Raw genomic sequence first — 25,761 nt, 5'->3', positions numbered from 1 at the left:
AAAAACAAAGAAGAGGAGGAATAAGAAAACCAAAAGAGAGAGCACCCTGAAAGAGAAGCAAAACAACGAATCCATAAAAAGAATTCGAAAGGAAAAAGATTGGAAAAAGAGAAGGTGAAAATAGAAGGTGGAAGTAAGAAAGAGACGGAGACAGCAAGACATTTGTTTGTGTAGTGTATTATCTCGTTCTTTTAGTGGTTAATGGAGTGAGGGATGGGCGTGGTGGCGAAACAATGTCTTGAAATCTATAGAGACCTCACTGCTCTCTCTCTCTCTCTCTCTCTCTCTCTCTCTCTCTCTCTCTCTCTCTCTCTCTCTCTCTCTCTCTCTCTCTCTCTCTATTCTCTTTCTACCCTTTTGTTTCGATTGTTCTTTCCTCTTGAAGCCTTGGTCCTCTTTTCTCTCCCTCTCACGCATGACATCCACATTCTCTCTCTCTCTCTCTCTCTCTCTCTCTCTCTCTCTCTCTCTCTCTCTCTCTCTCTCTCTCTCTCTCTCTCTCTCTCTCTCTCTCTCTCTCTCTCTCTCTCTCTCATAATTCATTCATTTCCTCCCTCTCCTACTTCATACATCACTGCTGCGCTGTACGTCCCCCCTCGCCGCCCCACAGCGTCCCCTCGACAGTTGCTAGATTCTGTTTCCATACATCTCCCCCATTTGTCTGCCCCTCCTTCCCCTGTCTTCCCTGCCCCACGATAGAGAAATTGTGTTTATTGAATGGGGAGGATAACTTTTTCTTCTCAAAACACACACACACACACACACACACACACACACACACACACACACACACACACACACACACACACACACACACACTCTCTCTCTCTCTCTCTCTCTCTCTCTCTCTCTCTCTCTCTCTCTCTCTCTCTCTCTCTCTCTCTCTCTCTCTCTCTCTCTCTCTCTCTCTCTCTCTCTCTCTCTCTCAGCTATAACCGTACACGTTCAAGCCATTTATTATTACTAGCTCAAATTATTTCCCTCGTAACGTAACTCGAAATTAGTGTGGTGATAGGGAACTGGAGGAGCTTCTGCCTGTCTGTCTGTGTGACTACTGTGTCTGCTCAGTGGATGGCAGATACTTGGTTGTCTGGCTAAGTGACCGGCTGAATGTCTGACTGTCTACTTGTCTGCTTCTCTCTCTCTCTCTCTCTCTCTCTCTCTCTCTCTCTCTCTCTCTCTCTCTCTCTCTCTCTCTCTCTCTCTCTCTCTCTCTCTCTCTCTCTCTCTCTCTCTCTCTCTGCCTTTGTCTGACTGTTTGTTTGACTGCCGCTTTGTCTGTCTGTCTGTCTTTCTATCTATCTGTCTGCCTGCCTCTCTGTCTGAATGTCTGCTTGTGTGCCTCTCCGTCCGTCTTTCTGTCTTCCTCTCTGACTGTCTGTTTGTCTGCCTCTGCCTGACTGTATGTTTGTCTGCCTCTCTGTCTCTTGTCTTTCTCTCTGCCTGTTTGTGTTGTTGGGTTGACTTGTTTGGCTCTCTCTCTCTCTCTCTCTCTCTCTCTCTCTCTCTCTCTCTCTCTCTCTCTCTCTCTCTCTCTCTCTCTCTCTCTCTCTCTCTCTCTCTCTCTCTCTCTCTCTCTCTCTCTCTCTCTCTCTCTCGTTGTATCGTCTCATCCAGGTCAGACGAGGAAAGTTTGTGACCATATTAATATTTTGTTCCTTCATAACATTCCCTGAACCACTTAAACTTTTGTTGTTGCCATGTTATACTTGCATTTTACTTGTCTGATTGGATTCCCGGGGAGGTAATTGAATTCTGGTCCGGTTTTGTGTATTTTCTTAATCCATGTGTCTTAGTTATGCATGGAAGTTGTTTCCAGTTTACGAGTTTAAAAGTTTTTGGTCGTTCTGGTTCGTTTAACGTTTCAGTTATACGTATGTTTCATTTATGTAATTACTGTTTTTTTGGCTGAATCAGTTTATTAGTTTATTTCGTTAATTAAATTCTGTTAGTTTCATTAATTCATATTTATTTTTTTGCGTTTGTATTTGTTGTTTTCTGTTGATTGCGTTTTTTTTCCTTTCCTTCATTCTTAAAATAAATTGTGGTATGTTTATTCAATTCATTACATTTATTCGCTTTATTAATTTCACGTTTTTAACTTGTAATTGCTAAGAGAGCGAATTTTATTGCTATGTTTGCTGCTGATTGTTTCCCTTGTCACTCATTCTTGAAAAAAAAAAAAAATGGGGTGTTTCGTGTTTATTTCGCTCATTATCCTTTTATTCGTTTTATTTATTTTTTTTTATTTGCTAAGACTAACATTTCTACTGCCTTTTTTTTTTTCATTTTTTATTTTATTTTTTACTCGCATACTTTTTACATACTTTAATTTTTTACTTTAATGCATTCTTAAAAAAAAAAAAAATGCGCGTTGTTTGCTTATGGTGGTGAAGGAAAAGTGTGCACTCGCTGAGGCAAACATGCTGGGAATCTAAGCGCTGCGGCAACCTGGTTAGTCTCTCCTCTCTCCGCGGTCTACTTTTTGTGTGGAGCCAACGGTTGATTAGATTCTGGCGTGTCTTTTTCGGCTGCTAGTTTTCTAAATTTCCTTTACGTTCTCGTGTGTGTGTGTGTGTTTATTTATTTAAAAGTAAACCTTTCTTTTCCCTCTCCCTGTTCTGACTAGACTGTTTTGTCCGCTCGTTCATTCATTCGTCCATCCATCCATCCATCCATTCTCTCTCTCTCTCTCTCTCTCTCTCTCTCTCTCTCTCTCTCTCTCTCTCTCTCTCTCTCTCTCTCTCTCTCTCTCTCTCGCTTCCCTCCCTTTCCCAGCCCTCCCTTCCCCCCACCCTTCCCTTCCACCCATTCCAGCAACCCCCGTAACACACACACCACATTACAAGTCCCACAACGTAGAAACACGAAACTGGAGCTTCATCTGACTTCATTAACATCGGAGAACAAGCAGGAGGCAGCGGTGTGGGGAGGAAAGCGCTGATTTGAGCCGTCCTGCGGGAAGCGGCAAGGGTGGGCAGGGGAGTCGGAGAGTCAGGAGAAACGAGGGGAAAGAAATGGTAGAGACGAGTAGGTAGGAAAGTTATTCTTTGCACTAGTATGTATTAGGTTTACTAGAGCGTCAGGATATAGAAAGAGAGAGAGAGAGAGAGAGAGAGAGAGAGAGAGAGAGAGAGAGAGAGAGAGAGGGAGAGAGGGAGGTAGGGAGAAATGCAATAGTGGCATGTGTTATTTTTTCATGGTCTCGGGAGGGGAAGGGACAAGAGGTGAAAACTCTGCTGGTGGGCTGGAAGGCTGGAAGGGAGTGTCGGACCTCACCAGGGGGAAGTAATTGTGCTGGAGGAAAAGTAGGAAAGGTTTTTTCTTCGCCCCATAACGAGGTAATAGTAACTCGATCCTGTCTCTCCAGGACATAATTGTGTCACAGTTAATACTAGGGACAAGTTTACTCCTCAGAGACGTGAGAGGAGAGAACTTTGGAGCCCCTGGTGGGAACAGACAGGCAGAGACAGACAGGAAAAGAAACAGATAGACAGAGGCACATACATAAATACTCGTACATACAGATACATAAATACATATTGACAAATACACACACACACACACACACACACACACACACACACACACACACACACACACTGGTCATATCACTGTGCAGTATTTCAGTGACATGACATAAAAAGCAAGTCTGACATTATAATAATAATAATAATAATATAAACTTTATTCAGTCTTTTGTACATACATTGTATAAAAGAAACTTTGTTCGGACTGGGCTCTAGTCTACATACTGTCATTAAAATAAGAATAAGAAAATATGAAAATAGTTCACATAGTAAAAATTCACAATCATACAATGAAGCTGATATTACTGTTAAGCATTTTAATGCTCCTAGGTACAAATGAATTTTTATATCGTGAGGTTCGTTGTACAGGTGCTTGTAATCTTCTGCCTGATCTTAAGTACACATAATTATGATGAAGCGGGTGTGTCTCATCCATCATAATTTTTTTTGCTTGTTTTATGACATTTACTTTATATATCTCCTCCAGTGGCATCACATTTGCCCCTAACCTTTTAGCCTGTTTTACTATTTTATTGAGTTTATTTTTATCCTTACATCTGAGAGTACTGAACCAAGTGGTTATTGAAAAAGTTATGATGGATTCAACAATTGATTTATATAGTAATGAAATAATAGTTTTATCTACCCTAATGTTTGTTTAAGATGCGAAGGTGATGCACCCGTTGGTTACACTTGCTATAAACTAGTTTTGTGTTGCTGTTCCCAGTGAGTTTGTTATCTATCATTATTCCTAGATATTTATACTCATCCACCCTTTCTACAGTTTGTGATTTTATTACAAGTTGTGCTGGAGGGATCTGATTTTTCCTAAAGTCAATGATCATCTCCTTAGTTTTTAAAACATTTAGATTTAAATAATTCTGGTCACTCCATAAAACAAAGTGGTTCACTTGGCTGAGAAAGTTGTTTTCATCACCATTAGATATTTTCCCAATTATAGCAGTGTCATCTGCATATTTCATGATAGTGACATTTCTATGATTACTTTGACAGTCATTTGTATAAATTGTGAATAGTATCGGTGAAAGCACACATCCCTGTGGAGCTCCTGTATTGGTGGTTAGAATATCAGATTTTATGTTTGATATACTGACAAACTGTGTTCGGTTTAAAAGGAAATCTAGAATCCATGAAATAAGGTTGCTGTTTACATTCATATTTAAGAGCTTGTCAATAAGTAGGTGAGGTTGAATGGTGTTGAAAGCACTACTAAAGTCAACATATAGTATACGAATATAAGAGTTTAAAGTTTCCAGATGGCTAGTTATTTCATGGTTCATGGTTAGGACAGCGTCTTGGACACTTCTACCAGCGGAATAAGCAAACTGTCGTGGATCACAATACTCAATTACATCTCTGCACAAGATATTCTTGACAATACTCTCGAAACACTTAAATATCACGCATGTGAGCGCCACAGGCCTAAAATCATTGTTTACTTTAGGAGAACGAGTTTTGGGTATGGGGATGATTTTTGATAATTTCCATTGGGCTGGGACTTTACTTTGGTCAAGGGATGCCTGAAATAATTTATGTAAAGGGAGTGTTAACTGCTCACGACATGACTTCAGTACTCTGGCACTCACACCATCGGGACCACATGCTTTCCCAGTCTTCACTCTTTTTAAAGAATTACAAACTTCCTTAAGGGATATTTCGATACGCCTATCATTTGTGTTGCTTAACAGTGATCTTAAATTTGCATTATTATTTTCAAAGTTGTGTATATCAAATCTGGCAAAAAATGTGTTCAGTTCGTTAGCGTATTCTTTGGTGATATTTTGTTCTGATATTTTTTGCTTTGTTTGATAACCACTTAATTGTTTCAGTCCTTGCCACGCGTCTTTCAGGTTATTAGTTCTAAACTGGCGTTCTACCTTCTCTTTATATGTTTTCTTGGCACTCGATATTTTTCTTTCTAGCCTTTTCTGTATTGATTTCACTTGGTTACGGTCACTTGATAGGGCTCTTTTCTTTTCATTTAAAATGATTTTTAGATCTTTCTTTACCCAGGGCTTATTATTAGGAAATATGGTTACTGTTTTTGATGGAACAATCATTTCTGTACAGAACACTATATAAGACGTCATTACGTCTACGTTGGCATCGATATCTGAGTTATCGTCGTATAATACTGACCAATCCGTGGACATGAAGCACCCTTGGAGTTCGCAGATGGATTCCTCACTCCAGCGTTTAATTGTCACTTTTTTCTGTTTTTCCCGTTTAAGTTTCTGTTTGTATACCGGCATACAATATAACATATTATGGTCAGAATTTCCAAGTGGGGTTTTCTTCACAACACGGTAACCGTCTTTGATATTACAAAACATGAGGTCTAGTGTGCTGTCTCCCTAGTTGTACACTTCACATATTGCTCGTATGCTGGTATTTGGTCGTGAAAATTACACCCGTTAAAATCACCAACGATAATTTTGACACTTTCAGGGCAGCTAGTTTCAAATTTATTAATGCTATTTAATAGTAGTTCACTTGCAACTGACATATTGGCAGATGGAGGTATGTACACATTAAAAATAAATACGTTGTTAAACTCTCTGGGTAAATAATAAGGTCTACAAGATACAACTAAAAATTCTAGGTTATCACAACAATGAGTCTCCTTGGTTGTTACGTTATTGCACCATTTGTCGTTAATGAATACAGCAACACCACCTCCACTTTTTTTCATAGTGTTTTTTCATATTCATTCATACATACAGTAATATATATTTTGTAATTACTCTTTCATCTCGCTCTATTGTCTTCCGCATGCACTCATCACATGTTGGTGCACTCATTCATTCATGCTTACATTCATCAACGTACACACATTTCCTGTCCTCTCCTTTCTCCCTTCCCTTGCTTGGTGATGCAAAAGTTAAAATTTGATATTCCCCCTCGACCTGCCCGGCGAGGCTTGGCTACTTCGCTTCCTAATAATGTTATGACCTCCGGGGACCGCTCGCTCACTGGATTTAAAGAGAGCTTGACCGGAGAGGAAGCGGCGAAGGGCACTCCTCTTTTCACTCTCACTCTCTCTCTCTCTCTCTCTCTCTCTCTCTCTCTCTCTCTCTCTCTCTCTCTCTCTCTCTCTCTCTCTCTCTCTCTCTCTCTCTCTCTCTTACATTATGGATCGAGAGGCTGAAGGAGCAATCTTTCCTCTTTTACTTTGCCTCTCACTCTCTCTACAGCCTCGTCGCCTCCTCTCTTGGTATTTTCTGGGTTCTGTTTTGTATTTTGGCGTCAAGGTTTCTGTTCCTGTTTACGGCTTCATTTTTCATCTCTCCTTTCTCCTTCTGCTCTTCTCATCTTCGTTCTTGCTCTTTTTCGTCGTTTCTCTTCACTTTTCTCCGTCATATTCGTTCTCAGGAGTCTCTCATTTTCGTTTTTCGATGTCGTCTTTTCTTTCTCCTACTGCTTCTCTTTCAACTCTTCCTCCTTTATACCCACTGCTTTCCTGTTCCCTCCGTCTTCGATCCTTCCCTCCCCGTCCTGACACACTGCAGGCTGAACAATGCAGGAAGCACAGACTGGGCGAGGCCTGAACTTGTTTTCTCCATTATTTTTCGCCTTGTTTATTTAGGATGCAGTCTCTCTCTCTCTCTCTCTCTCTCTCTCTCTCTCTCTCTCTCTCTCTCTCTCTCTCTCTCTGCTTTATCATCATCTCACCTCGTCTGACACTTCAATCTTCCCAGTAAATCCCTGTGCCCTTCCACGTCTCTTATTATGTAAACACGAACTGTGGGAAATAACGCGGAAATAACACCAGTAACTACTACAACATTTACAGTGGGTCGCTTGTTATTGCTGCACTGGTGGTGGTGGTGGTGGTGGTGCATCCCTTAGTAATTACTTTGCAGTTCTCTTGTTTTTTATATATATTTTTTTTTTGTGTGTGGGTTTCTTGAGGCGGTTGAGGAAAGGTGCTAAAGCGTGTGCCTCTTATATGAATGTATGAATTTACTTTGTATGTATGTATTTATATAGTATGTATGTATGTAGTAAGGCTGGTAGGTAATGTCTGTGTGTGTATGTAAGAGGGTGTATGTACTGTGAATGTGTTCAATTAGCATGTACCTTCTGGCAACAATGGCGTGGTATGCAGATAGGAATGGTGGCGGGGGATGGCGACATTAATATTTCCATAGATGTATGAGAGGGAAATGTGGGTATGTTTGAATGAATACACGAGCTGCATTAGCAACAGCACCGGCAGCTCTCGTTATGTTTTGTATAGAATTACGCACGGATTGAAATTAAAAGCAACATTCACGTTCTGTTTGAAAACTCATCGTACTGAGCTGCACTGAAATCGTCAAAAGGGAAAATCGAGAACTGAACGAAAACCTGACCGATAAGTGAACAGCGGGGAAGCACAGGCAAACATTACCTGGCTGAGAAGCACGGAGCGAAAACCCAAGCGAAAACTGAAAACTGCGAACGAAAACCTGACGGGAAAATGAGCAACGGGGGAGCACAAGTGAACATATCAAATTAGCATGGCACATTGCGACAGTTTCCAGGACCTACGAAGACAATTACCAGGAAGATTTGCCATCATTAGAAGCATTATAACTGATAAACTCAAATTCATTAAGGAAGTTAAAAGAAGGAAAGAGAGAAAAGAGGATCGAAGGACTTTTAAACCCTACCAGCACATTTCGACTAGAACAAAAATATCAGTCGCTTGATACTTTTTTCCTCTCTTTTCCCTCCCTTAATTCTGATTGTAGATCGACGGGCCTTTAAAAATCCTACCTGCACATTTCGACTTCAATAAAAATACGAGCCGCTTGATACTTTATCCTTTTTTTTACTTCCCATAATTCACTCTGTGCCTTGGTGGAGGGTGGAGAGTCACGTAGCCATATGCCGGGACTCAGTGCCTGATCCGGATGTACATATGTAGGGAGAAGCGAAGCAAACAAGTGGCAGGTGGAAGGGGAAGTGTTGAGAGGCAGGACAGAATGGCTCGTTGGCTTTCCACCACCTGAACCCTGCACTATGTATCCTGTTTGTTCTGTTCTGCTGAGAGAGAGAGAGAGAGAGAGAGAGAGAGAGAGAGAGAGAGAGAGAGAGAGAGAGAGAGAGAGAGAGAGAGAGAGAGAGAGAGAGAGAGAGAGAGAGAGAGAGAGAGAGATAGTACAAAATGAGGTCACTTTGATCCAGTAATTTAGTTATACTGTTTTCATTATCAATACCATTCGTACAAAAATGTTATTGCTAATAAAAATTGTGCTCGTAATCTAGCCAATTTTTTTTATATCTAACATTTTACTTAATATCAATTGGGATTAATGTTAATTACGCGTTTTTAATATCAATCCTCACACCACTACTCGACCTTACAAAAAGTGTAGTATGAGTGAAAAGAAAGATGTCGGAAAAAATATATTGAGATTGGTAAAAGAAAAACAGATATTGAGTATGTTTAGAAAATTATCGAAATTAAGGAAGGAAAAGGATATATATATATATATATATATATATATATATATATATATATATATATATATATATATATATATATATATATATATATATATATATATATATATATATATATATATATATATATATATATATATGAGAGAGAGAGAGAGATTTAGAAAATTATCGAAATTAAGGAAGGAAAAGGATATATATATATATATATATATATATATATATATATATATATATATATATATATATATATATATATATATATATATATATATATGAGAGAGAGAGAGAGATAAAAGAAAAGAACAGATGTAGGTAATGTTTAAAAATATCAAAAGTAGTTTGAGATAAATGTGTACGAAGTTTTAAATAACGGTGATTTCGTCCCCGTGATGGATGGAACGCGATATGCAAGACACAAATCAACTCGCCTTTCACAGCGGGAGGTGTTGTGAGGTTAGCGGCCAGAACCACCACCACCACCACCACCTCCTCCTCCACCTGTATATTTGCAGGGCTGGAATTTACGATGGGTGGTGAGGGATGGCAGGCAGGGAATGAGATAATGTGTTATTTTTTCAAGGCAAGGGAACATTTTTGTGTGTGGAAACCTGGAAACCATGCCCGTGGGAGAGCAAAGGTCAGTGAAGGTTAGCTGAGGCAAGCAGCGGTCACAAGCACACAGGTAAACACTAATTGGCTGGTAGATCAAGAGGAAGTCCTGAGAGAGCATGGGTATTTACCTGATTTAATCCACAGCACCACTCGAGGCTTGCTAAGTGGTTTGCGTCGGGGGTTGATGGAGGGATGAGAGGGAATGTGGGAAGAGAAGAGTGAGATAGAAAAAGAAGTATTGCTTGTACTGGATGAGCTACAGATGCGGAAACTTACTCGGATTTACTTATTTCCCTTCTTCTGTAGCTCTACATCGCCTTCCTCGTTTTTAGTTCCGCAAATTAAAACGTAAAAAAAGAGAGAGAAGGATAATCTTGTACAATCTCTACTTACTCAATTTTTCAAAGGGTTTAATCGTGGGTTTATAACACACACACACACACTCTCTCTCTCTCTCTCTCTCTCTCTCTCTCTCTCTCTCTCTCTCTCTCTCTCTCTCTCTCTCTCTCTCTCTCTCTCTCTCTCGTGACCTTTTCTCAACCAGGGTCCGAAACAATACTGTTAAACTGTTGTGTTCCAGAGGCGCTGACAGGAACATTCATTGCCAAACAACTGTGTAATGCGTATTTATCTGTCTTTTCGTGTGTACCTTTTTTTGTTTGAGTTCGTATGTATTTGAATTTGTGTTTAACAGTCTGGCTGTATTTGAATGTGTTTCTATCTATCTATCTATTTGTATGTATGAATGTATGTATGTATGTATGTATGTATGTATGTATATATGTATGTATAACTATCTATACGTTTCTATGTATGCATATGTATCCACCTATTTATCTTTCTGTCTGTCTCTGCCTGTCTATGTCTGTCAGTCAGTCAGCCATCCAGCCACTCTGTCTGCTCTCTCTCTCTCTCTCTCTCTCTCTCTCTCTCTCTCTCTCTCTCTCTCTCTCTCTCTCTCTCTCTCTCTCTCTCTCTCTCTCTCTCTCTCTCTCTCTCTCTCTCTCTCTCTCTCTTCCTATCGTTCTCCCCTGTGTGTGGTCCCGAGGGGGAATAAGAGGATTGCACCAGAGGAATAGATGGGAAGAGCAAGGAACTCTGAAAGGGAAGAGGTGGTGCAGGGTGGCTTTGGGGAGCTTATGAACACCTGCCTGAAGGAGATAAAGAGAGGTGAACTGAATCATGGAAAAAAGACCAACAACCTGAAAGAAAACGTGGAATGGCTGTCACAAAGTTGGGTGAAGAAGAAGCCCGTGAGTTGTGTGATGAAGTAATGTAGTTTTATTAAGAGATCAAACCAGTGCCTAGAGCGAGGAAGGTGAACTGGGTTAAGGGGAAGAAAGAATAGTGTCATGAGCGAAATAGGGGAGTTGTAGACGGTAATGGCTTGAGAAAGAGGCTGTTAACAGTTAATATTTAATGTGATGAAGCTTTCTATTCATTTGTTACTCTCATGGTTTCTCAGGGTTTATGAAATGGTCTGGTGAATGTTTAGGTGATAATTTCGAGAAATTTCACTGACAGCAAACCGAGTGCACGCGCAGATCAAAATGTTTTAGTGCTTGTAATTGCATTTCTGTAAAAATAATTTCATTAAAACTGTGTAGGTTTCAAATGAGATAAGTCCAGCCATACATCAGCAGTCAGAATGTTAAGAATGTATGCATACATACATACACACATACATACTCTCACTCTCATCCCTCTTTTTCCTCTTCCATTTCCCTTCCTTATCTCACCCCTTGTGCTGTTCTCATATCCGTAAAGAATTATACATACTTAGTTGTGCATCTCTTTGTTCCCTCTCTCATTTCCTTGCTTTGTCTCTCCCCCTTCATGCTTCTCTTGCTTCTACTTTTTTTGTTTTGTTTTTCATAATAGCCTCTAATTTTCATACCTGTCCTTCGCTTTCACCCTCCGTTGTGTTTTATCACCTTCATACCTACAGTTCACCTTTCACCTTTCCATCTGTCTTCTCTACATCCGCATGGGCTTCCCCTCCGCAGCTACTGCCTTGTTTACTTGTAGGTATTGTAGCATAGGACAGTATCGTGGCTCTCACCCTCATTCTTCTCCGCACCATTCTTCCTTCCATGGAAACTCGTTGTGGTGTCCATAATACGGTTGATTTAAAAGCGTAAAACTACCCAAAGATGAACGGAAATTGTTTAGTTATTGTTATTAGATTTTCTCTCTCTCTCTCTCTCTCTCTCTCTCTCTCTCTCTCTCTCTCTCTCTCTCTCTCTCTCTCTCTCTCTCTCTCTCTCTCTCTCTCTCTCTCTCTCTCTCTCTCTGTCTCTCTCTCCAATTTCAAGTAAAGTACATACCTTTTATCTGCTGACAAAGACGCGCGAGTGTGTGTGTGTGTGTGTGTGTGTGTGTGTGTGTGTGTGTGTGTGTGTGTGTGTGTGTGTGTGTGTGTGTGTGTGTGTGTGTGTGTGTGTGTGTGTGTGTGTGTGTGTGTATGAACGCGTGTGAGTATGCGAGCGTGCGTGTCGTAATGGCTCTATAAAACACACCTGTCCACACCTGCTGTCCTCACCTTTTACCTCTCGCCACCTTTGTTTTTTGAGCACCCCGAGCCAACCCAACACTGTTTGTCCCTTAGGCTGCAGCAAAAGACTCGTCCGCGCCTCCCATTATCCGCGTGAGTGACTTGACATTCGGGGCATTTCACGCTCATTAACCTGCACTCATCCCTTCAGCGCGAACCTAAAATTGGGTCATAATGGATGTACGTAGAGGGAGTGTTCATGTATGTGGCCTGGACTTGAGCCTGGAATGTAGAGTATGGAACTAGTAGAGAGGAAATGGGAGAAAAATCTGGAACGTTGGATGCTTATGGGATGAACTGGTGAAGGAATATTTAAATCTGGAATGTAAGTTGATTATGGAAATGGAGAGGAGAGCGGGAGGAATATGGAATGACATGTCCTGGTGAAGGGATATTTGGGTGAAGAACTGGAACAGAGGAAAAGAGGTGGAATATGAAAAGTGATGGGTTGGTGAAGGGATACTTAGGTCTGGAATGCTGGGTAAGTATGGAATTACGAAGGAAATGGGGAGGAATCTGGAATGGGGTGGGTTGGTGATGGGATATTTAGGTCTGAAATGTGTAGGGTGGATATGGGAATGGGAGTGTAGGTATGGGAAATAGAGAGAAAATAAAGACACTCTGTGGAATAAAGGGACATTGAGGCTCAAAATGTGTTGGATGAAAATAACTTCTGAGATAGAGAAGAATTTGGAGTGTGAGTTGTGGGTTGTTTAAGTGGATAGGAGTTTACAAAGGGAGTTTTTTTTTTCTTTCTATGTAAGCGGCATTGGCCAAGGGCAACAATATAAAAAGCCCACTGAGATGCCAGACCCTAAAGAAGAGTCAGGAGGTGGGATAATAATGTTTCTGAAGAAGGAAAATGATAAATAGACGGAAAAGTTTGGGGTGAAGAGTGAGAGGAGAGGGCCAGAATTGTGGTACAGGTTTACATAGAGAGGGCAGGAGATGAACAAAGGGAGGGTAATAATGAGGTATTCCCGCTAATTTGCATCTTAAAGTGACGGTCTACACAAAGGACAGAGTGGTGCATGAACAACATTGCAGGAAATTTTTAGCATATAATACAAATTCAGTCCGTGCTTCGGGTCGTATTTTTCCGCCGCGTCGGTGAGTTTTGTTTTGTGTTGGACATTTAAACGTTTCGTCTTTTAATTATGAAATAGTGGAGTTATTCTTTTCCATCAACTTTGAATTTTGTGAATTATTAATTGATTTTGAAGAATTCATAATAGCAACTTCATCAATAATTTCTATTACTTTTACTGCAGAACTGTTTTACTTGGAAACCTTATGAGCTTTGTGATTTTTTAAAATCTTTTAAGATATTCAAATTTAAAAGTAAATGATTCAAATTAACAGTTTTTTCTTTTTTCCCATTTAATACTTCGTGATTATTTCTGCACCAACCTTGTGAGGTTTAGGGATTCTTTTCTTTTCTTTCTTTCCTTTTCCTTTTAAGTGTTCGAAACGTTAATGGCTCACGCCCATAATTTTTTCTTTACTTGATGCTACAGGGTGATTTTTCTATCAACCTTTTGATCTAAAGTATTTCTGAAGATGTTTAAAGCGTAAATTAATAACTTGTTCTGTATTAACACTCTTAGGTGTGGGTACTGTGATGGAAAGGTAGTGCTAGTAATGAGGCCTCTGATTACCTTAATTAAGGGACACAGGTAACAAGGTAGCTTAATTAACGTGGAAATATATGTTGCCTCTATACGGATGCCTCACAGACGCGCAACACATCCAGTGCAACACATCCAAGGTTTTGATGGGTTTAAATCACTTCCACGCTGATGTGAAAATTATAATTACATCCATGTTTTTTCTTACCTTGGAAATTACCTGCACCTGAACGTGACGCTTTGAAATTGTCTCTTTTTTGGTTGGATTTCGAACATGTTTGTGAAGTGAATTCTGCTGAGAGGCTGAGACTGAAAAGGACATATCATTTACATATTGCTCCAGGTGGAAGAGTCCCATACGTGTGTGTGTGTGTTTGTGTGTGTGTGTGTGTTTATTTTTTTTTTATGTAGGAGGGACACCGGCCAAGGGCAACAAAAATCTAATAAAAAAAAAGCCCATTGAGATGCCAGTCCCCGAATAGGATCCGAAGCAGTAATAAAAAATTGAAGGATAAGTGTCTTGAAACCTCCCTCTTGAAGGAGTTTAAGTCATATTAAAGTGGAAATACAGAAGCAGAGTTTACCAGAGAAAGGGATGAATGACTGAGAATACTGGTTAACTCTTCCATTAGAGAAGTGGACAGAATAGGGGTGAGAGAAAGACGAAAGTCTTGTGCAGCGAGGCTGCCGGAGGAAGGGAGGCATGCAGTTAGCAAGATCAGAAGAGCAGTTAGCATGGAAATAGCGGTAGAAGACAGCTAGAGATTCAACACTGCGGCGATAAGAAAGAGGCTGAAGACAGTCAGTCAGAGGAGAGGAGTTGATGAGACGAAAAGCTTTTGATTCCACCTTGTCTAGAAGAGCGGTACGAATAGAACCCCCACCAGACATGTGAAGCATACTCCATACATGGGCAGATAAGGCCCTTGTACAGACTTAGTAGCTGGGGGGGATGAGGGGAATGGGGGTGGGAAAAACGTGTGTGTGTGTTCTTGTTCGTTCCTTCTCCTCTTCCCCTCCTCCTCCTCTGCTGTCCTATGAATCATACTTAATATTACGAGTAGATCGTGTAGAATACCACAAACAGCCACGTGAGGACCAGCAGGTTTGTTGCTGTTTGTTCTTCCTCTTTTTTTATCTTCCTCCTCTCCTCTCCTCTCCTCTTCGTCCTCTTCCTCCTCCTCCCCATTACCTTTCCTTCTTCTCATCGTCCTTTGAAGAATAATCTCTATCCAACTGTGCTGACCCAAACTGACCCACGTCCTGGTTATATAGTGCCTGGTTTTTCTCAGTAATTTTTCCGCCAGGTGCGTGAAGGGGCGCCACTAGTGCACTGTTATGGCCTCTTTGGTTATCGTGTATACCTCCCTCGCGTGCCGCCAGTAAATGGGTGTGTTACGGGTACTTTTTGTAGGTGTATCTTAAATGTGTAGATGTATTAATGGGTCTGAGAGTAATGGGTGCCTGTTGTGATCTATGTCTGTAGTGTTATTTGTTTTTATTTGTTTGTTTACCTTTTTCTTTGCTGTGTGTTTTGTAATTGAATCCTAAAATGGAGTCGTCTCTTTTATTCATTTATTTATTTATTTAGTTATTTATTATTATTTTGGAGAGGAAGCAAACGGCAAATCAGTCTCTCTCTCTCTCTCTCTCTCTCTCTCTCTCTCTCTCTCTCTCTCTCTCTCTCTCTCTCTCTCTCTCTCTCTCTCTCTCTCTCATCCTTGACCGGTTTCCTCCACGATAACACAAAAACATTAAGAGCACTCGGGAATGATAAAAAGCGTTAATGGAGGTACTCTGAAGGCTGTTTGGAGGCAAGGGGCAAGGATTAAGATAAGTCTGCATTGTAAGTGTATTATTGCGCTTATCATTCCATCATCATCATCATCATCATCATCATCATCATCATTATCATCATCATCATCATAATAATAATGATAATAATAATAATAATAATAATAATGATAATAATAATAAAAAGGTTTATTGATAATTGGTTATGCAGCCCTAGAGTAGAAAAATGCAATATAATATGGGACTACATGTAAAGATAGTTATGTTAATATATACTAATGCTAATCCTAATCATGATATTGATTATAGTAATGGTAATGATCATAGTAATAGTAATAATAACGTAACACTTAATTGGTGGTTGTCTCGCTGGCTGGGTCTGTCTGGGCGTCATCTTTCGCCAACAATCGCCCTGTTGTATGACGTCACTAGTGCTAATTGGCCGCTATTACAGGCTGCGGGAGGGTGATGATTATTGAGCTCTCACTTCAGCCATTGATTTCCACATTTGCTTGTTTGATGTGTTCGTTGGTGACTGACTGTATTAGTGACTCTGTGTTTCTTCTCTTTCCAGGTAACCATGACAGTCCATCCGAGGGGCAGATTTGCGAAGCGGTACAGTTGTGTTGGCTGAACAGTTGTGAAGGTTTGCTCCAGTGGGGTGAGTGTGTGGAGGGAAGAGGAGAGGTGTGTGCGTGTGTGTGTGTGTGCGTGTCTTGAGTGGGGAGTGTGGAAACAGCCTGTGGAAAAGGGCAGGTGTCTATATGTGTGCGTGTGTGTCTTGACGGTTACCGATAAAGAGATCGCCATGGGCGTGTAGAGAGCAGGTGTGCTGGTGCCGAGAACACCCTCAAGATGAGCTGCGCGTGTGACTGAGGGAAGCCAGAACGCATTACGGGCAGCGAGCGTCGCCGAGAGGCAGCCACGCCACCATGCCTAAGGAGTTCCAGCACCCGTTTTACAAGATGCCGTGGCTCTTGGAGGAGGAATACGGGTCACTCGAGGACCTAGACTGCCTCGAGGGTCGTGTGTATTTGCCCAGGACGACACACCATGTCCTCCCCCTGTGGGCAGATGATGACGACGATGAGGAGCCTCCCCAGAGATCCCACGGGCGTCCCTATCATGACGGCGGCACCAGTGAGGAGAGTGTGGAGGTTGTGGCTCCCTTGATTGACCCTCGGCGCGCCGTGCTGCTACCTGGCTACACGGGTGACCACTTCCCCGTGTGGAGGCGAACAGACCCTCCCAAGTATGTCAACGGCGCCTCCAGGCCTGCTAGGGAACCTATGCCCAAGGTTGGAATCCCTAAAATAGAAATGCAGAGCCCTGGTGACTCAGACGAGGAAGGCCAGATCAGTGAGGACACGAAGGAACCTCCTGCCAAGGCGACGAAAGGGACTCGAAATAGTGACTCGACCAAATCCCAGCCTCGGATGTCCCTGAGTTCCCTGAGGCGCTCCTCCACCCTTACCAGGATCAATGAGCTACTGCAGAGGGCTCGCTCAGAGGTGTTCGAGGGCGAGGACGGCTTGACGGCCCGTGAGAAGATCCGACACCTGCTGCGTAACTCACACGCGGACGACGTACAAAGGTGAGTGTTCCCTGCCCCTGGCCATCACCTGGCTCTTACTTCTCTGTTCTAATGATCCAATTTGCTGTGCATCACTATTGTGTCACTGATGGAGCATTCACAGCAAACACGCTTTATGGTGCTGCCTTGCCTTTTTCTTGTCGATTTCAAGCTGCGTTTCGTTCCCTCGATACCTCGAGGGCCGTTTTCTTTTCCTGCGTCTCTCTCTCTCTCAATTTCCTCGGATGCTTTGCACTTTCTTCCTATACCTATTTTCCTCCCATTCTTACACCGTCCATCAAATCGTGGCGGTAAACGACTCAACACACAGATACATACGTTACGCTGAGTAATCAATATTGAGCGTATGTATTGAAGGCGGGTAGTAATTTCCAGACGTACATTGGCTAGTCAGGCATCTTGATTGCTCCCCTGGCGCTGCCCTAGGTGGCGCCTCCTTCTACAGGTATGTTGGCAGGTGTGTACTGTGTGCAGGTCTGGATATTCCTAAAGGATATGAGACGGATTTGTCGTCGGTCAGTTTGCCGTGTTTTGTGCAGGTGTGTATGAGTGTGTGCTGGTGTGTCAGGTGTCGTGGCCAGGTGTGGGCGTGTGAGGAACGAAGGTGACGAGGAGGTATTTGAATAAATCGAACGCAGAACAGGGAGGGAAGAGGAACGTGAGCTGTGAGTGAATACAAATGGAGAGACGTGAATATATTGAAGGCAGAAAGGAAAGGAGGAATAACGTGAGCAGTAAATAAATGTAAATGGAGAAACGTGAGAGAGAGAGAGAGAGAGAGAGAGAGAGAGAGAGAGAGAGAGAGAGAGAGAGAGAGAGAGAGAGAGAGAGAGAGAGAGAGAGAGAGAGAGAGAGAGAGAGAGACTTTGCTTTGTCTTTCATCCTCTCTTGCCTTTGCAGTACAGTGAAAACTCACTCAGGCGAAAACTGCAAAAGAAATTAAAAAAATAGGATGATAATATTGATTACTACTTCTACTACTGCTACTACTACTCACAACAACAACAACAACAACAACAACACTCATGACGATAATAAAGGAACTAATTAAGATATGCCAAAGAGGAGGAGGAGGAGGAGGAGGAGGAGGAGGAGGAGGAGAAGGAGGAGGAGGAGGAGGAGGAGGAGGAGGAGGTGGTGGTGGTGGTGGAGGTGGTGATGGTGGTGCTGGTGGTGGTGGTAGTGGTGGTGGTGGTTCATTTGCCTCCCATGAAAGCTGCAGAAAACGTTACTTTGCTCCACACTCAGAATTAATCAAAGACACATCCTGAGACTTCCTGTCCTTCTTGTCTTGTGTTTCCATTCGTCATCCTGCCCTTTTTAGCATTGCATTCTTTTAATCTCTAATATTTATCTCTTCTCTTCTCCTTTGTCTCCTCCTTCACGCTTTACTTATTGTTTCCATCTTTTTTTTTCCGTCTCTTTTTCCTTTCTTTTTTATAATTTCTTTCTGTGATATTTGTTTTTTTTCTCTCCTTCGTTGTTCTTTTCTTTTCTCGTTTTCTCTTCGTTTTCATGTTCCCCGTTTTTTCTCTTTTCTTAACTTTCTCTTTTTATTTGTCTTTTTTTTATCATACTTTTTCTTTCATGTCTTTCCTTGTTTTTTTCTCTCATGTTAAGTCCTTATCTTCGGTACCACCACCACCAAACAACAACAACAGTAACAACAAAAACTTATCAAAGGCAGCATTAACAACTGAAATAGTAAAGAAAATGAAACACAAACACGGTGTATTGTCTTTCCCTTTATAAAAGAGGACAAGAGTGAGACTACCATCATGATCTGGGGAAGAACTCGTCCTCCTACTCCTCCTCTTCCTTTTCCTACTCCTTTTTCACGTCCTGCATTAAGGTGTAACAGACAGACTAAAGGTATGATATTGTAAGCTCAGGGATTTAAAGGTGCTCGTCACTGCCACAGGTGGAAGATGATGATGAGGAGGAGGAGGAGGAGGAGGACGAGGAACAGATGATAGTGGAGGTAGTGTTATTGCTGTGGGAAAATATATTGTTATGTGGACAATATTTGGGGCTTATCCTTCCCGCGGGAGATGGTGTGATGAGACAGAGAGAGAGAGAGAGAGAGAGAGAGAGAGAGAGAGAGAGAGAGAGAGAGAGAGAGAGAGAGAGAGAGAAAGAGAGAAAGAGAGACAGACATCGTGTGTGTGTGTGTGTGTGTGTGTGTGTGTGTGTGTGTGTGTGTGTGGTAGCCGTGCATTGTTCAAGACAACAACTCTCACCGCTTCCCCACCGCTTCTGTTGTTGTTCTTACCTCTCCCGTCCCCACCGCTTCTGATGTTGTTCTTACCTCTTCCGTCCATCCCTATCAGACCCTCCCACTACCCGCCATTCTCGCACAATCCCTCCTCTTTGTTCTCCGCGTTCCAACTCTCTTTTCTGTCCTTCACTTCCTTTTCTCTCCCTCACTCTATTTTATTTTTTTTTATTCGATGCTGAGTGGCGGAGCGGTTTTTTTTTTTTTTTTCTAGTTCCCGCTTCGCTCTTTGATGTGAAGTACCGGAATGTGGTATTGCTGCCCGTCTGTCCCGCTTGCCAGTTGTTTCCACCAGTGGGCGCCTCGCGGTGGTTGGCATTAAAGCGATCCTGGGTGGTGCTGTAGAGCATAGAACCTATTGTGGCTCTGCGTAAAACGAATGGCTATGTTCCTCTCTCTCTCTCTCTCTCTCTCTCTCTCTCTCTCTCTCTCTCTCTCTCTCTCTCTCTCTCTCTCTCTCTCTCTCTCTCTCTCTCTCTCTCTCTCTCTCTCTCTCTCTCTCTCTCTCTCTCTCTCCCCCATAAGAGGAGACTTATAGAATTACATAATAGAAAATAATAAGTATTAAGTGCCAAGCTTTTCCCTCTTTTCCCTTCCCCTCTCCTGTATAGGAAATGACTTACAGAAGGAGAGTTCCGAAGAGTGCTGGGGTCAATGAAGTCTCTCAGGTACCTTCGTATTCTTGTTCTCTTTTCTATTATCAAGACAGTTTTGGTCGTCTCCATCGCTGCTGCTTCACCTCAGGATGGTTGATTTTGCCTACAGGATTTCTCAACACTGAAGATTATTCGATTCGTGTCTAAGAGAACCTTTATTTATATTTCAAACTGAAAAATAACACTACGGCTCTCGTGTGAAAGTTTAAATATATTTACAGTATTTTTTTCTCTCCTCAAACATTCAACATTTAACCAAATAAAATTGTTACCCACCAAGAAAACTAATTTTACACAAGTTTACATTAAAATTCCGTCGCATCTAAAACTTCTCCCGAACACTAACCGCTACCTGACGCGCGAAATGCAATACTGATCCTGACTGGCTGGCTCTGAGAGGAAGACAAGTTTGAGGCATGAGCGGCGGGTGTCCTACGGGGGAGCGAGCGAGGCGCGGGTTGTTGTACCACCACTGCAACTTTACCCATTATTGATTCCGCCCCACTGCTGCCCAGGTGTGTACATGCTTCTTTCTCCGACCTTTGCCACCCTTCGCCAGCCGCGCCTCGCCCCATTACTGCTGTTGTATGTGCTTTCCATTAGAACTTCCATGTAAGTGAAGTTGAAGTTGCACGATTTGTGTGTGTGACGCCTCGTTATTCCCGCAGGTAAGAGAGTGGTGGTGGTGGAAAGCTGCCTTGTCTTTTTGTCAATTTTTATATCAGTTTCTTTGAGATGCACGAATATGCCTCAAGCTATATTTTTTTTTCTTTGTGTTTTTATTCATGATACTGAAGCGTTTCCAGGAACTCTCAAGATATTGGGCAGGTGTTGCGTGGATGTTTTTTCTTTTTTATCTTTACTTTCTAACTTTTTTCTCAACACTTTTTTTTCTTTTATATATTTTATCTCTCAGTCTCAGGCGTCTTTCGTTTCGTAACTTTGACATCTGGCCCCCCTGAGTGATGCCTGATTAAATATGGAGATTAACTTCTGGCATTATTCATGGAGCGTCAGGAATCAATGGCGTAGGAAATTGTTTCTTTTCTTTTATTTTCTCTGTCTCCTTTCCTTCATAACGATACACCTCTTTCAGTTTTGTGCAATTGTCTGATACGAGCCGTGTGAAATACTGGGCGAAAATTGTATAATACTTCTGTGTTGTATTTTTCAGCCTGCTGCGCCAATGTATTTTTTTTTTTTTTCAGTCGAATTCGTGTTAACTTGCAAGGATATTTTTAGTATTGCAAAAAGTTTACGGTCGTTAAAAAATGAAAGACTGTGACGAATTAACACTGCCAGGGCGAGAGTGAACTGTGGTGCAGTCTGTCAGCGGCCGTGAGGGAATGCAGGAAGAGAGAGGAAGCTGGCAAGTAGGAAGAGAAAGGACGGTAGGTGAAGAATGAGATGCGAGAAAGGAATTGGGAGGGAGGTTAGGGAATGAGAGTGGTAGGAAGGGAAAGAAGACAAAATATGGAAGATATTAAGAACGAAAAAAAGAGAGAGGAGAAAAGATGCGGATATAAAAGAGAAGGAGGGGATGAAGAAGAACCAGTCCGTCATTCGTGGTATTTAATGATGGTCGAGTTTATGGAAGTTTTAACGCAGGATTCATTAAGTCTAACTGCTTTCCAACTTACGCTCATTTAGGAGGGCAAAAAATGATAAATGTGGCTGTTTTTTTCATCTACAGTTTTTATATAATATTAAAAGAAAAGTTAAGACTTATGAAAGGGAAACTCTGAATGGAAAACTTTAAGACCTCACGCGGGGGTTCTACACATGTTTGGCGGTGCGAGGATGGTGGTGGTAAAGTGAGGAAGGTGAAGAGTTCTGCATCTTGACCCTGCTTTACGAATACTTACACTCTACGACGGCTTTTCCATTCCATCGTCTGTTGTTTCCTTCCTTCCTTGTGATTCATTACTTTAATCTCTTCACTGCTGGACAAAAATTTTCCTATACACATTTGCGATATTTTGCGATATTTTAGACACTTGTGTGCTTGAGTCTCTTAAATCCTTCTGTGCTCAAGAAAAGACAAAAATTAACATTCTACTTTCTTTTTTCTTTCTTTATGTAACCGTGGAGATATCTAATACAGTGCTTGTAATGTTAACAAAAGAAAACTATAATTTTTCATGAAGGTAGTTTTGCTTGGGGTGGCTCAAAACAAACGAACGGTGACAGAAATATGCAAAGACAGTTAGAGAATATAAATTTGTCCTGCTCTGGAAATATTGAAGCCGATGACACTGGTTATGATGACTTGTATTTTTATTATTACAACGAAAGCAAAAATGTATTTCAGTTTGTCGCTGTGACGTGCCTCTGGTTCCTTCAGGTTCCGCATCACGCCTCGCCCTTTGGCTTGACACATGATTAGATGAGGCGAACAGACAGACTCGAAGCAGCTGACGCACGTATGTCCTCGATTTTGGAAAGAGGAAATTTGCTGACGAAAATATATTGCTCTCCGTCAGCAGTGTCAAGAGAAAACTTCTGTACTGATTCATCTTAAAAGAGCGGATTCTCGCTTGAAGCATTTTTGTGTTTCCTGGAGGTGTAGCAGTGTATGATTTAAGATAAACACTCCTTTAAGAGAGAGAGAGAGAGAGAGAGAGAGAGAGAGAGAGAGAGAGAGAGAGAGAGAGAGAGAGAGAGAGAGAGAGAGAGAGAGAGAGAGAGAGAGAGAGAGAGAGAGAGAGAAAGGCTAAAGTGGAGTTAGAACAATTACCGTGGGAGAAGTTGAGATGACTTCATTAAGGCGAGAAGGGAAGGAAGGAGAGAAAGAAAGGAGCAGGCAGGGGAGCGGGTAGGCAGTGAGGGAAAGACACAAGGAAGGAGTTGAAGGTTACGTTACGCATCACCTGAGTAAAGAATTCCCTCACAAAACAGAAAACTAGGAGCCTGGAAGGAAGTAAACCCCACTGTCTGACCTTGTGAAAAAAAAAAATATTGCGTAAGAACCACTGTAACAACTGAAGCTTAGAACTGGCGACGCTGGAAGCAGGTAAGACTAACGAGGCGGAATAATGAGGGACTGTTGTGTGTGTATGGCAAGGACGTATGCAGGTGTTTGTGGTGCAACATGTCGCTTCGTTGGTTTGTGATAACACGGGATTATTGTTATGCACTTGTCCCTTGAGGCGCGGCGGTTGGTGGAGATGTAACGTGGTGGTGAGGTGTGGTGATGCTGCCAGATGAGGGGAGGGATATAGTGAGTGTCTGAACGGGCAGGTGATGCTGAAATGCGTCCCTGAAAAAAAAAAATAATAATAATGATAAATTTGAAATAAAAATAGAGAGAGGGTTAGTGTTAATTGAAGCCTCGTATATGATCATTATACATTAAATTCGGAACATGTTTATGCATATCAACACTGCGCAACACACACATATGCAACCCCCTGCCAGCGCCCCCCCCTTTACCCCAACAACACAGACACCTGGATGGCCTCGGGATCTAGTGTGTAATCATAGTTGTGTTAAAACTCTAGACACACACACACACACACACACACACACACACACACACACACACACACAAATTCCTCGGGGTCAGGTCACATTGTTAGCAGCCGAGTCATGCCTTAACGAGGGCGACAAGAGGCGTAATCCACACATCCACCCAACCACACACAGCCACTCTTAACACTCATCCACCCACTGTCCTGTCCACTCCACCGGTATAGCCTTGGTGGTGAACGTGCTGTTTATGGAGGTTAGTCTCGTATGGAGGGTGGTTTTTCTGTTGTATAGTCTTATTGAGTGTGGTGGTGGTGGTGGTGGTGGTGGGTTTAGGGTTAGCATGTTGTAAGGCTGAAGTTATGGTTATTAAGACCGAAATAAACACCTCTTTGCACTTGACACACACACACACTCTCTCTCTCTCTCTCTCTCTCTCTCTCTCTCTCTCTCTCTCTCTCTCTCTCTCTCTCTCTCTCTCTCTCTCTCTCTCTCTCATACTTCTAAAATTCAACCATAATTAAGGAGGTCCCCGGTGTGTCTTAAATTAACTTTTTTTGCGTCGTAACCCTCCAGCCAAGATTCCTTCCTCCCTTTCTCTCCACCTCCACCACCCTTCCTCCAACTCCACTTCCTGCAGGCTAACTCCCGAAGGCCACCAGTAAATAAGGTCGTAATCTGGTGAAGTGGCGTGTGTAGGCTATCTTAATGGCCCTGTTTCCTTCTACCTTGACTCTATACATGAGGAAGTGGGGCCGAGGAGGTGGTAGGATGGCTGAGTGGAATATTAATACATGGTGTTTGAGGGAAGGAGACGAGGAGTGGGAGTACCTGGTTGTTGGTTAGGTTAATGGGGTGGAATGTGTGCGTGTGGAGTAGATAGGAGTAAGTGGTTATTTTTCGTATTTATTGGGTATGTTCTCTTTCTCTATTCCTCTCTCGTTGTTCATATTTTTTTATGTGTCGTTATGTTGTTATACTCTGTTGTTATGGAGTGTTTTTCCGTGCTGTGGTACTTATGTGTGTGTGTGTGTGTGTGTGTGTGTGTGTGTGTGACGGGTGTTTATTATGCTCTCTCTTGATGTCATAAGAGCATGTTTTGTTATATATAATTATACTCTCTCTCTCTCTCTCTCTCTCTCTCTCTCTCTCTCTCTCTCTCTCTCTCTCTCTCTCTCTCTCTCTCAACATGTGTATACGCACACGTTTACATACTTCCTTTTGTTTTAATGGGACACTTGATTTGTATCCTGTTATGCTCGTTCTCTCCTTCACAGATGTACTTTCTTATCTTTCAAAATTACCTACCGTAGTCTGTCTGTGAGTAGCTACTACATTCTCCTCTCCACTCTGGCTCACGCTGAATCTCTCTTCCATTAATAACACCCAAGTATATCCATCCTCCTCACTCTTGCGCTTCAGGCATGATTACCCACAAAGTTATTCAATTAGCTAAGGCTGCAGTGAGACGCATAGCCTTAAGGGTCGCTAGATGGTCTGAATTGATGTTCTCTGCGGCACCAGCTCCGGCTATTAGTAACTTGAGGTTCTAGGGAATTTAGATGGTCTCTCTCCTTGGTAAACAGAAACAGGTAGGAGTGGTGGTGGTGATGGTAATGGTGGTGGTAGTTGTTGTTATTGGTGTTGGTGTTGATGTTGGGTGTTGTTTAAGCTGGTGTTGTTTTATGAAAATAAGAATAAATAGAAAATAAGGAGCAGCAACAGCAGAAGATGAAGTAAAAGAAGAAGAAGAACGAGGAGGAAAGATGAAGAAATAGAGGAGAAAAGGAAGAGGAGGGGTAGGAGGAGGAAGAGGAAGATGCAGAAGAAGAGGAAAAAAATGAATATAAGATGATAAACTGAACAATTCATAAAGAAGAAAGAGAAAAAATCAAGGAGAGAAAGATAAATTATAGCCATCGAAAGAAGAAAGGAAAGAAAAGGAGGAAAATAACAAAGAACGAAGGAATCACTAGTTAACCAAAACTGGAGGAAGAAAAGTTGAGAAGTGGAAAAGAAGTGAAGTGAAGTGAAGTGGAGAGGAGGGGGGGCGGGAACAAGTAGAGTGGAGTGGGGGATATGAGGCATCAGAGGTAGAAAAGAAGACATGAAGGAGCAGGATGATGGGAAGCCACTTTAAAATAGTTTTCTTTCTCTTGCCGAAGTTACTGAAGTCTG

General features: G+C 42.0%; 1 protein-coding gene across 2 annotated transcripts in view; it reads left to right on the top strand.

Annotated features, from left to right (window-relative positions):
* LOC135101963 (uncharacterized) overlaps positions 1–17,793 on the top strand; it is a 92,163-nt gene extending 74,370 nt beyond the window's left edge. For both annotated transcript variants that reach the window (XM_064006428.1, XM_064006429.1), the window contains one exon: positions 16,165–17,793. In XM_064006428.1, the coding sequence (XP_063862498.1) occupies positions 16,523–17,188 (666 nt within the window). In that variant the 5' untranslated portion in view covers positions 16,165–16,522 and the 3' untranslated portion in view covers positions 17,189–17,793. The remainder of the gene's footprint in view (positions 1–16,164) is intronic.
* Positions 17,794–25,761: the final 7,968 nt, after the last annotated feature.

The sequence above is a fragment of the Scylla paramamosain genome, chromosome 7 (assembly GCF_035594125.1).
Source record: "Scylla paramamosain isolate STU-SP2022 chromosome 7, ASM3559412v1, whole genome shotgun sequence".
Classification (NCBI taxonomy): domain Eukaryota; kingdom Metazoa; phylum Arthropoda; class Malacostraca; order Decapoda; family Portunidae; genus Scylla; species Scylla paramamosain.
Note: the sequence above shows the minus strand (reverse complement) of the source record. Positions and strands in the feature narration are given on the sequence as shown.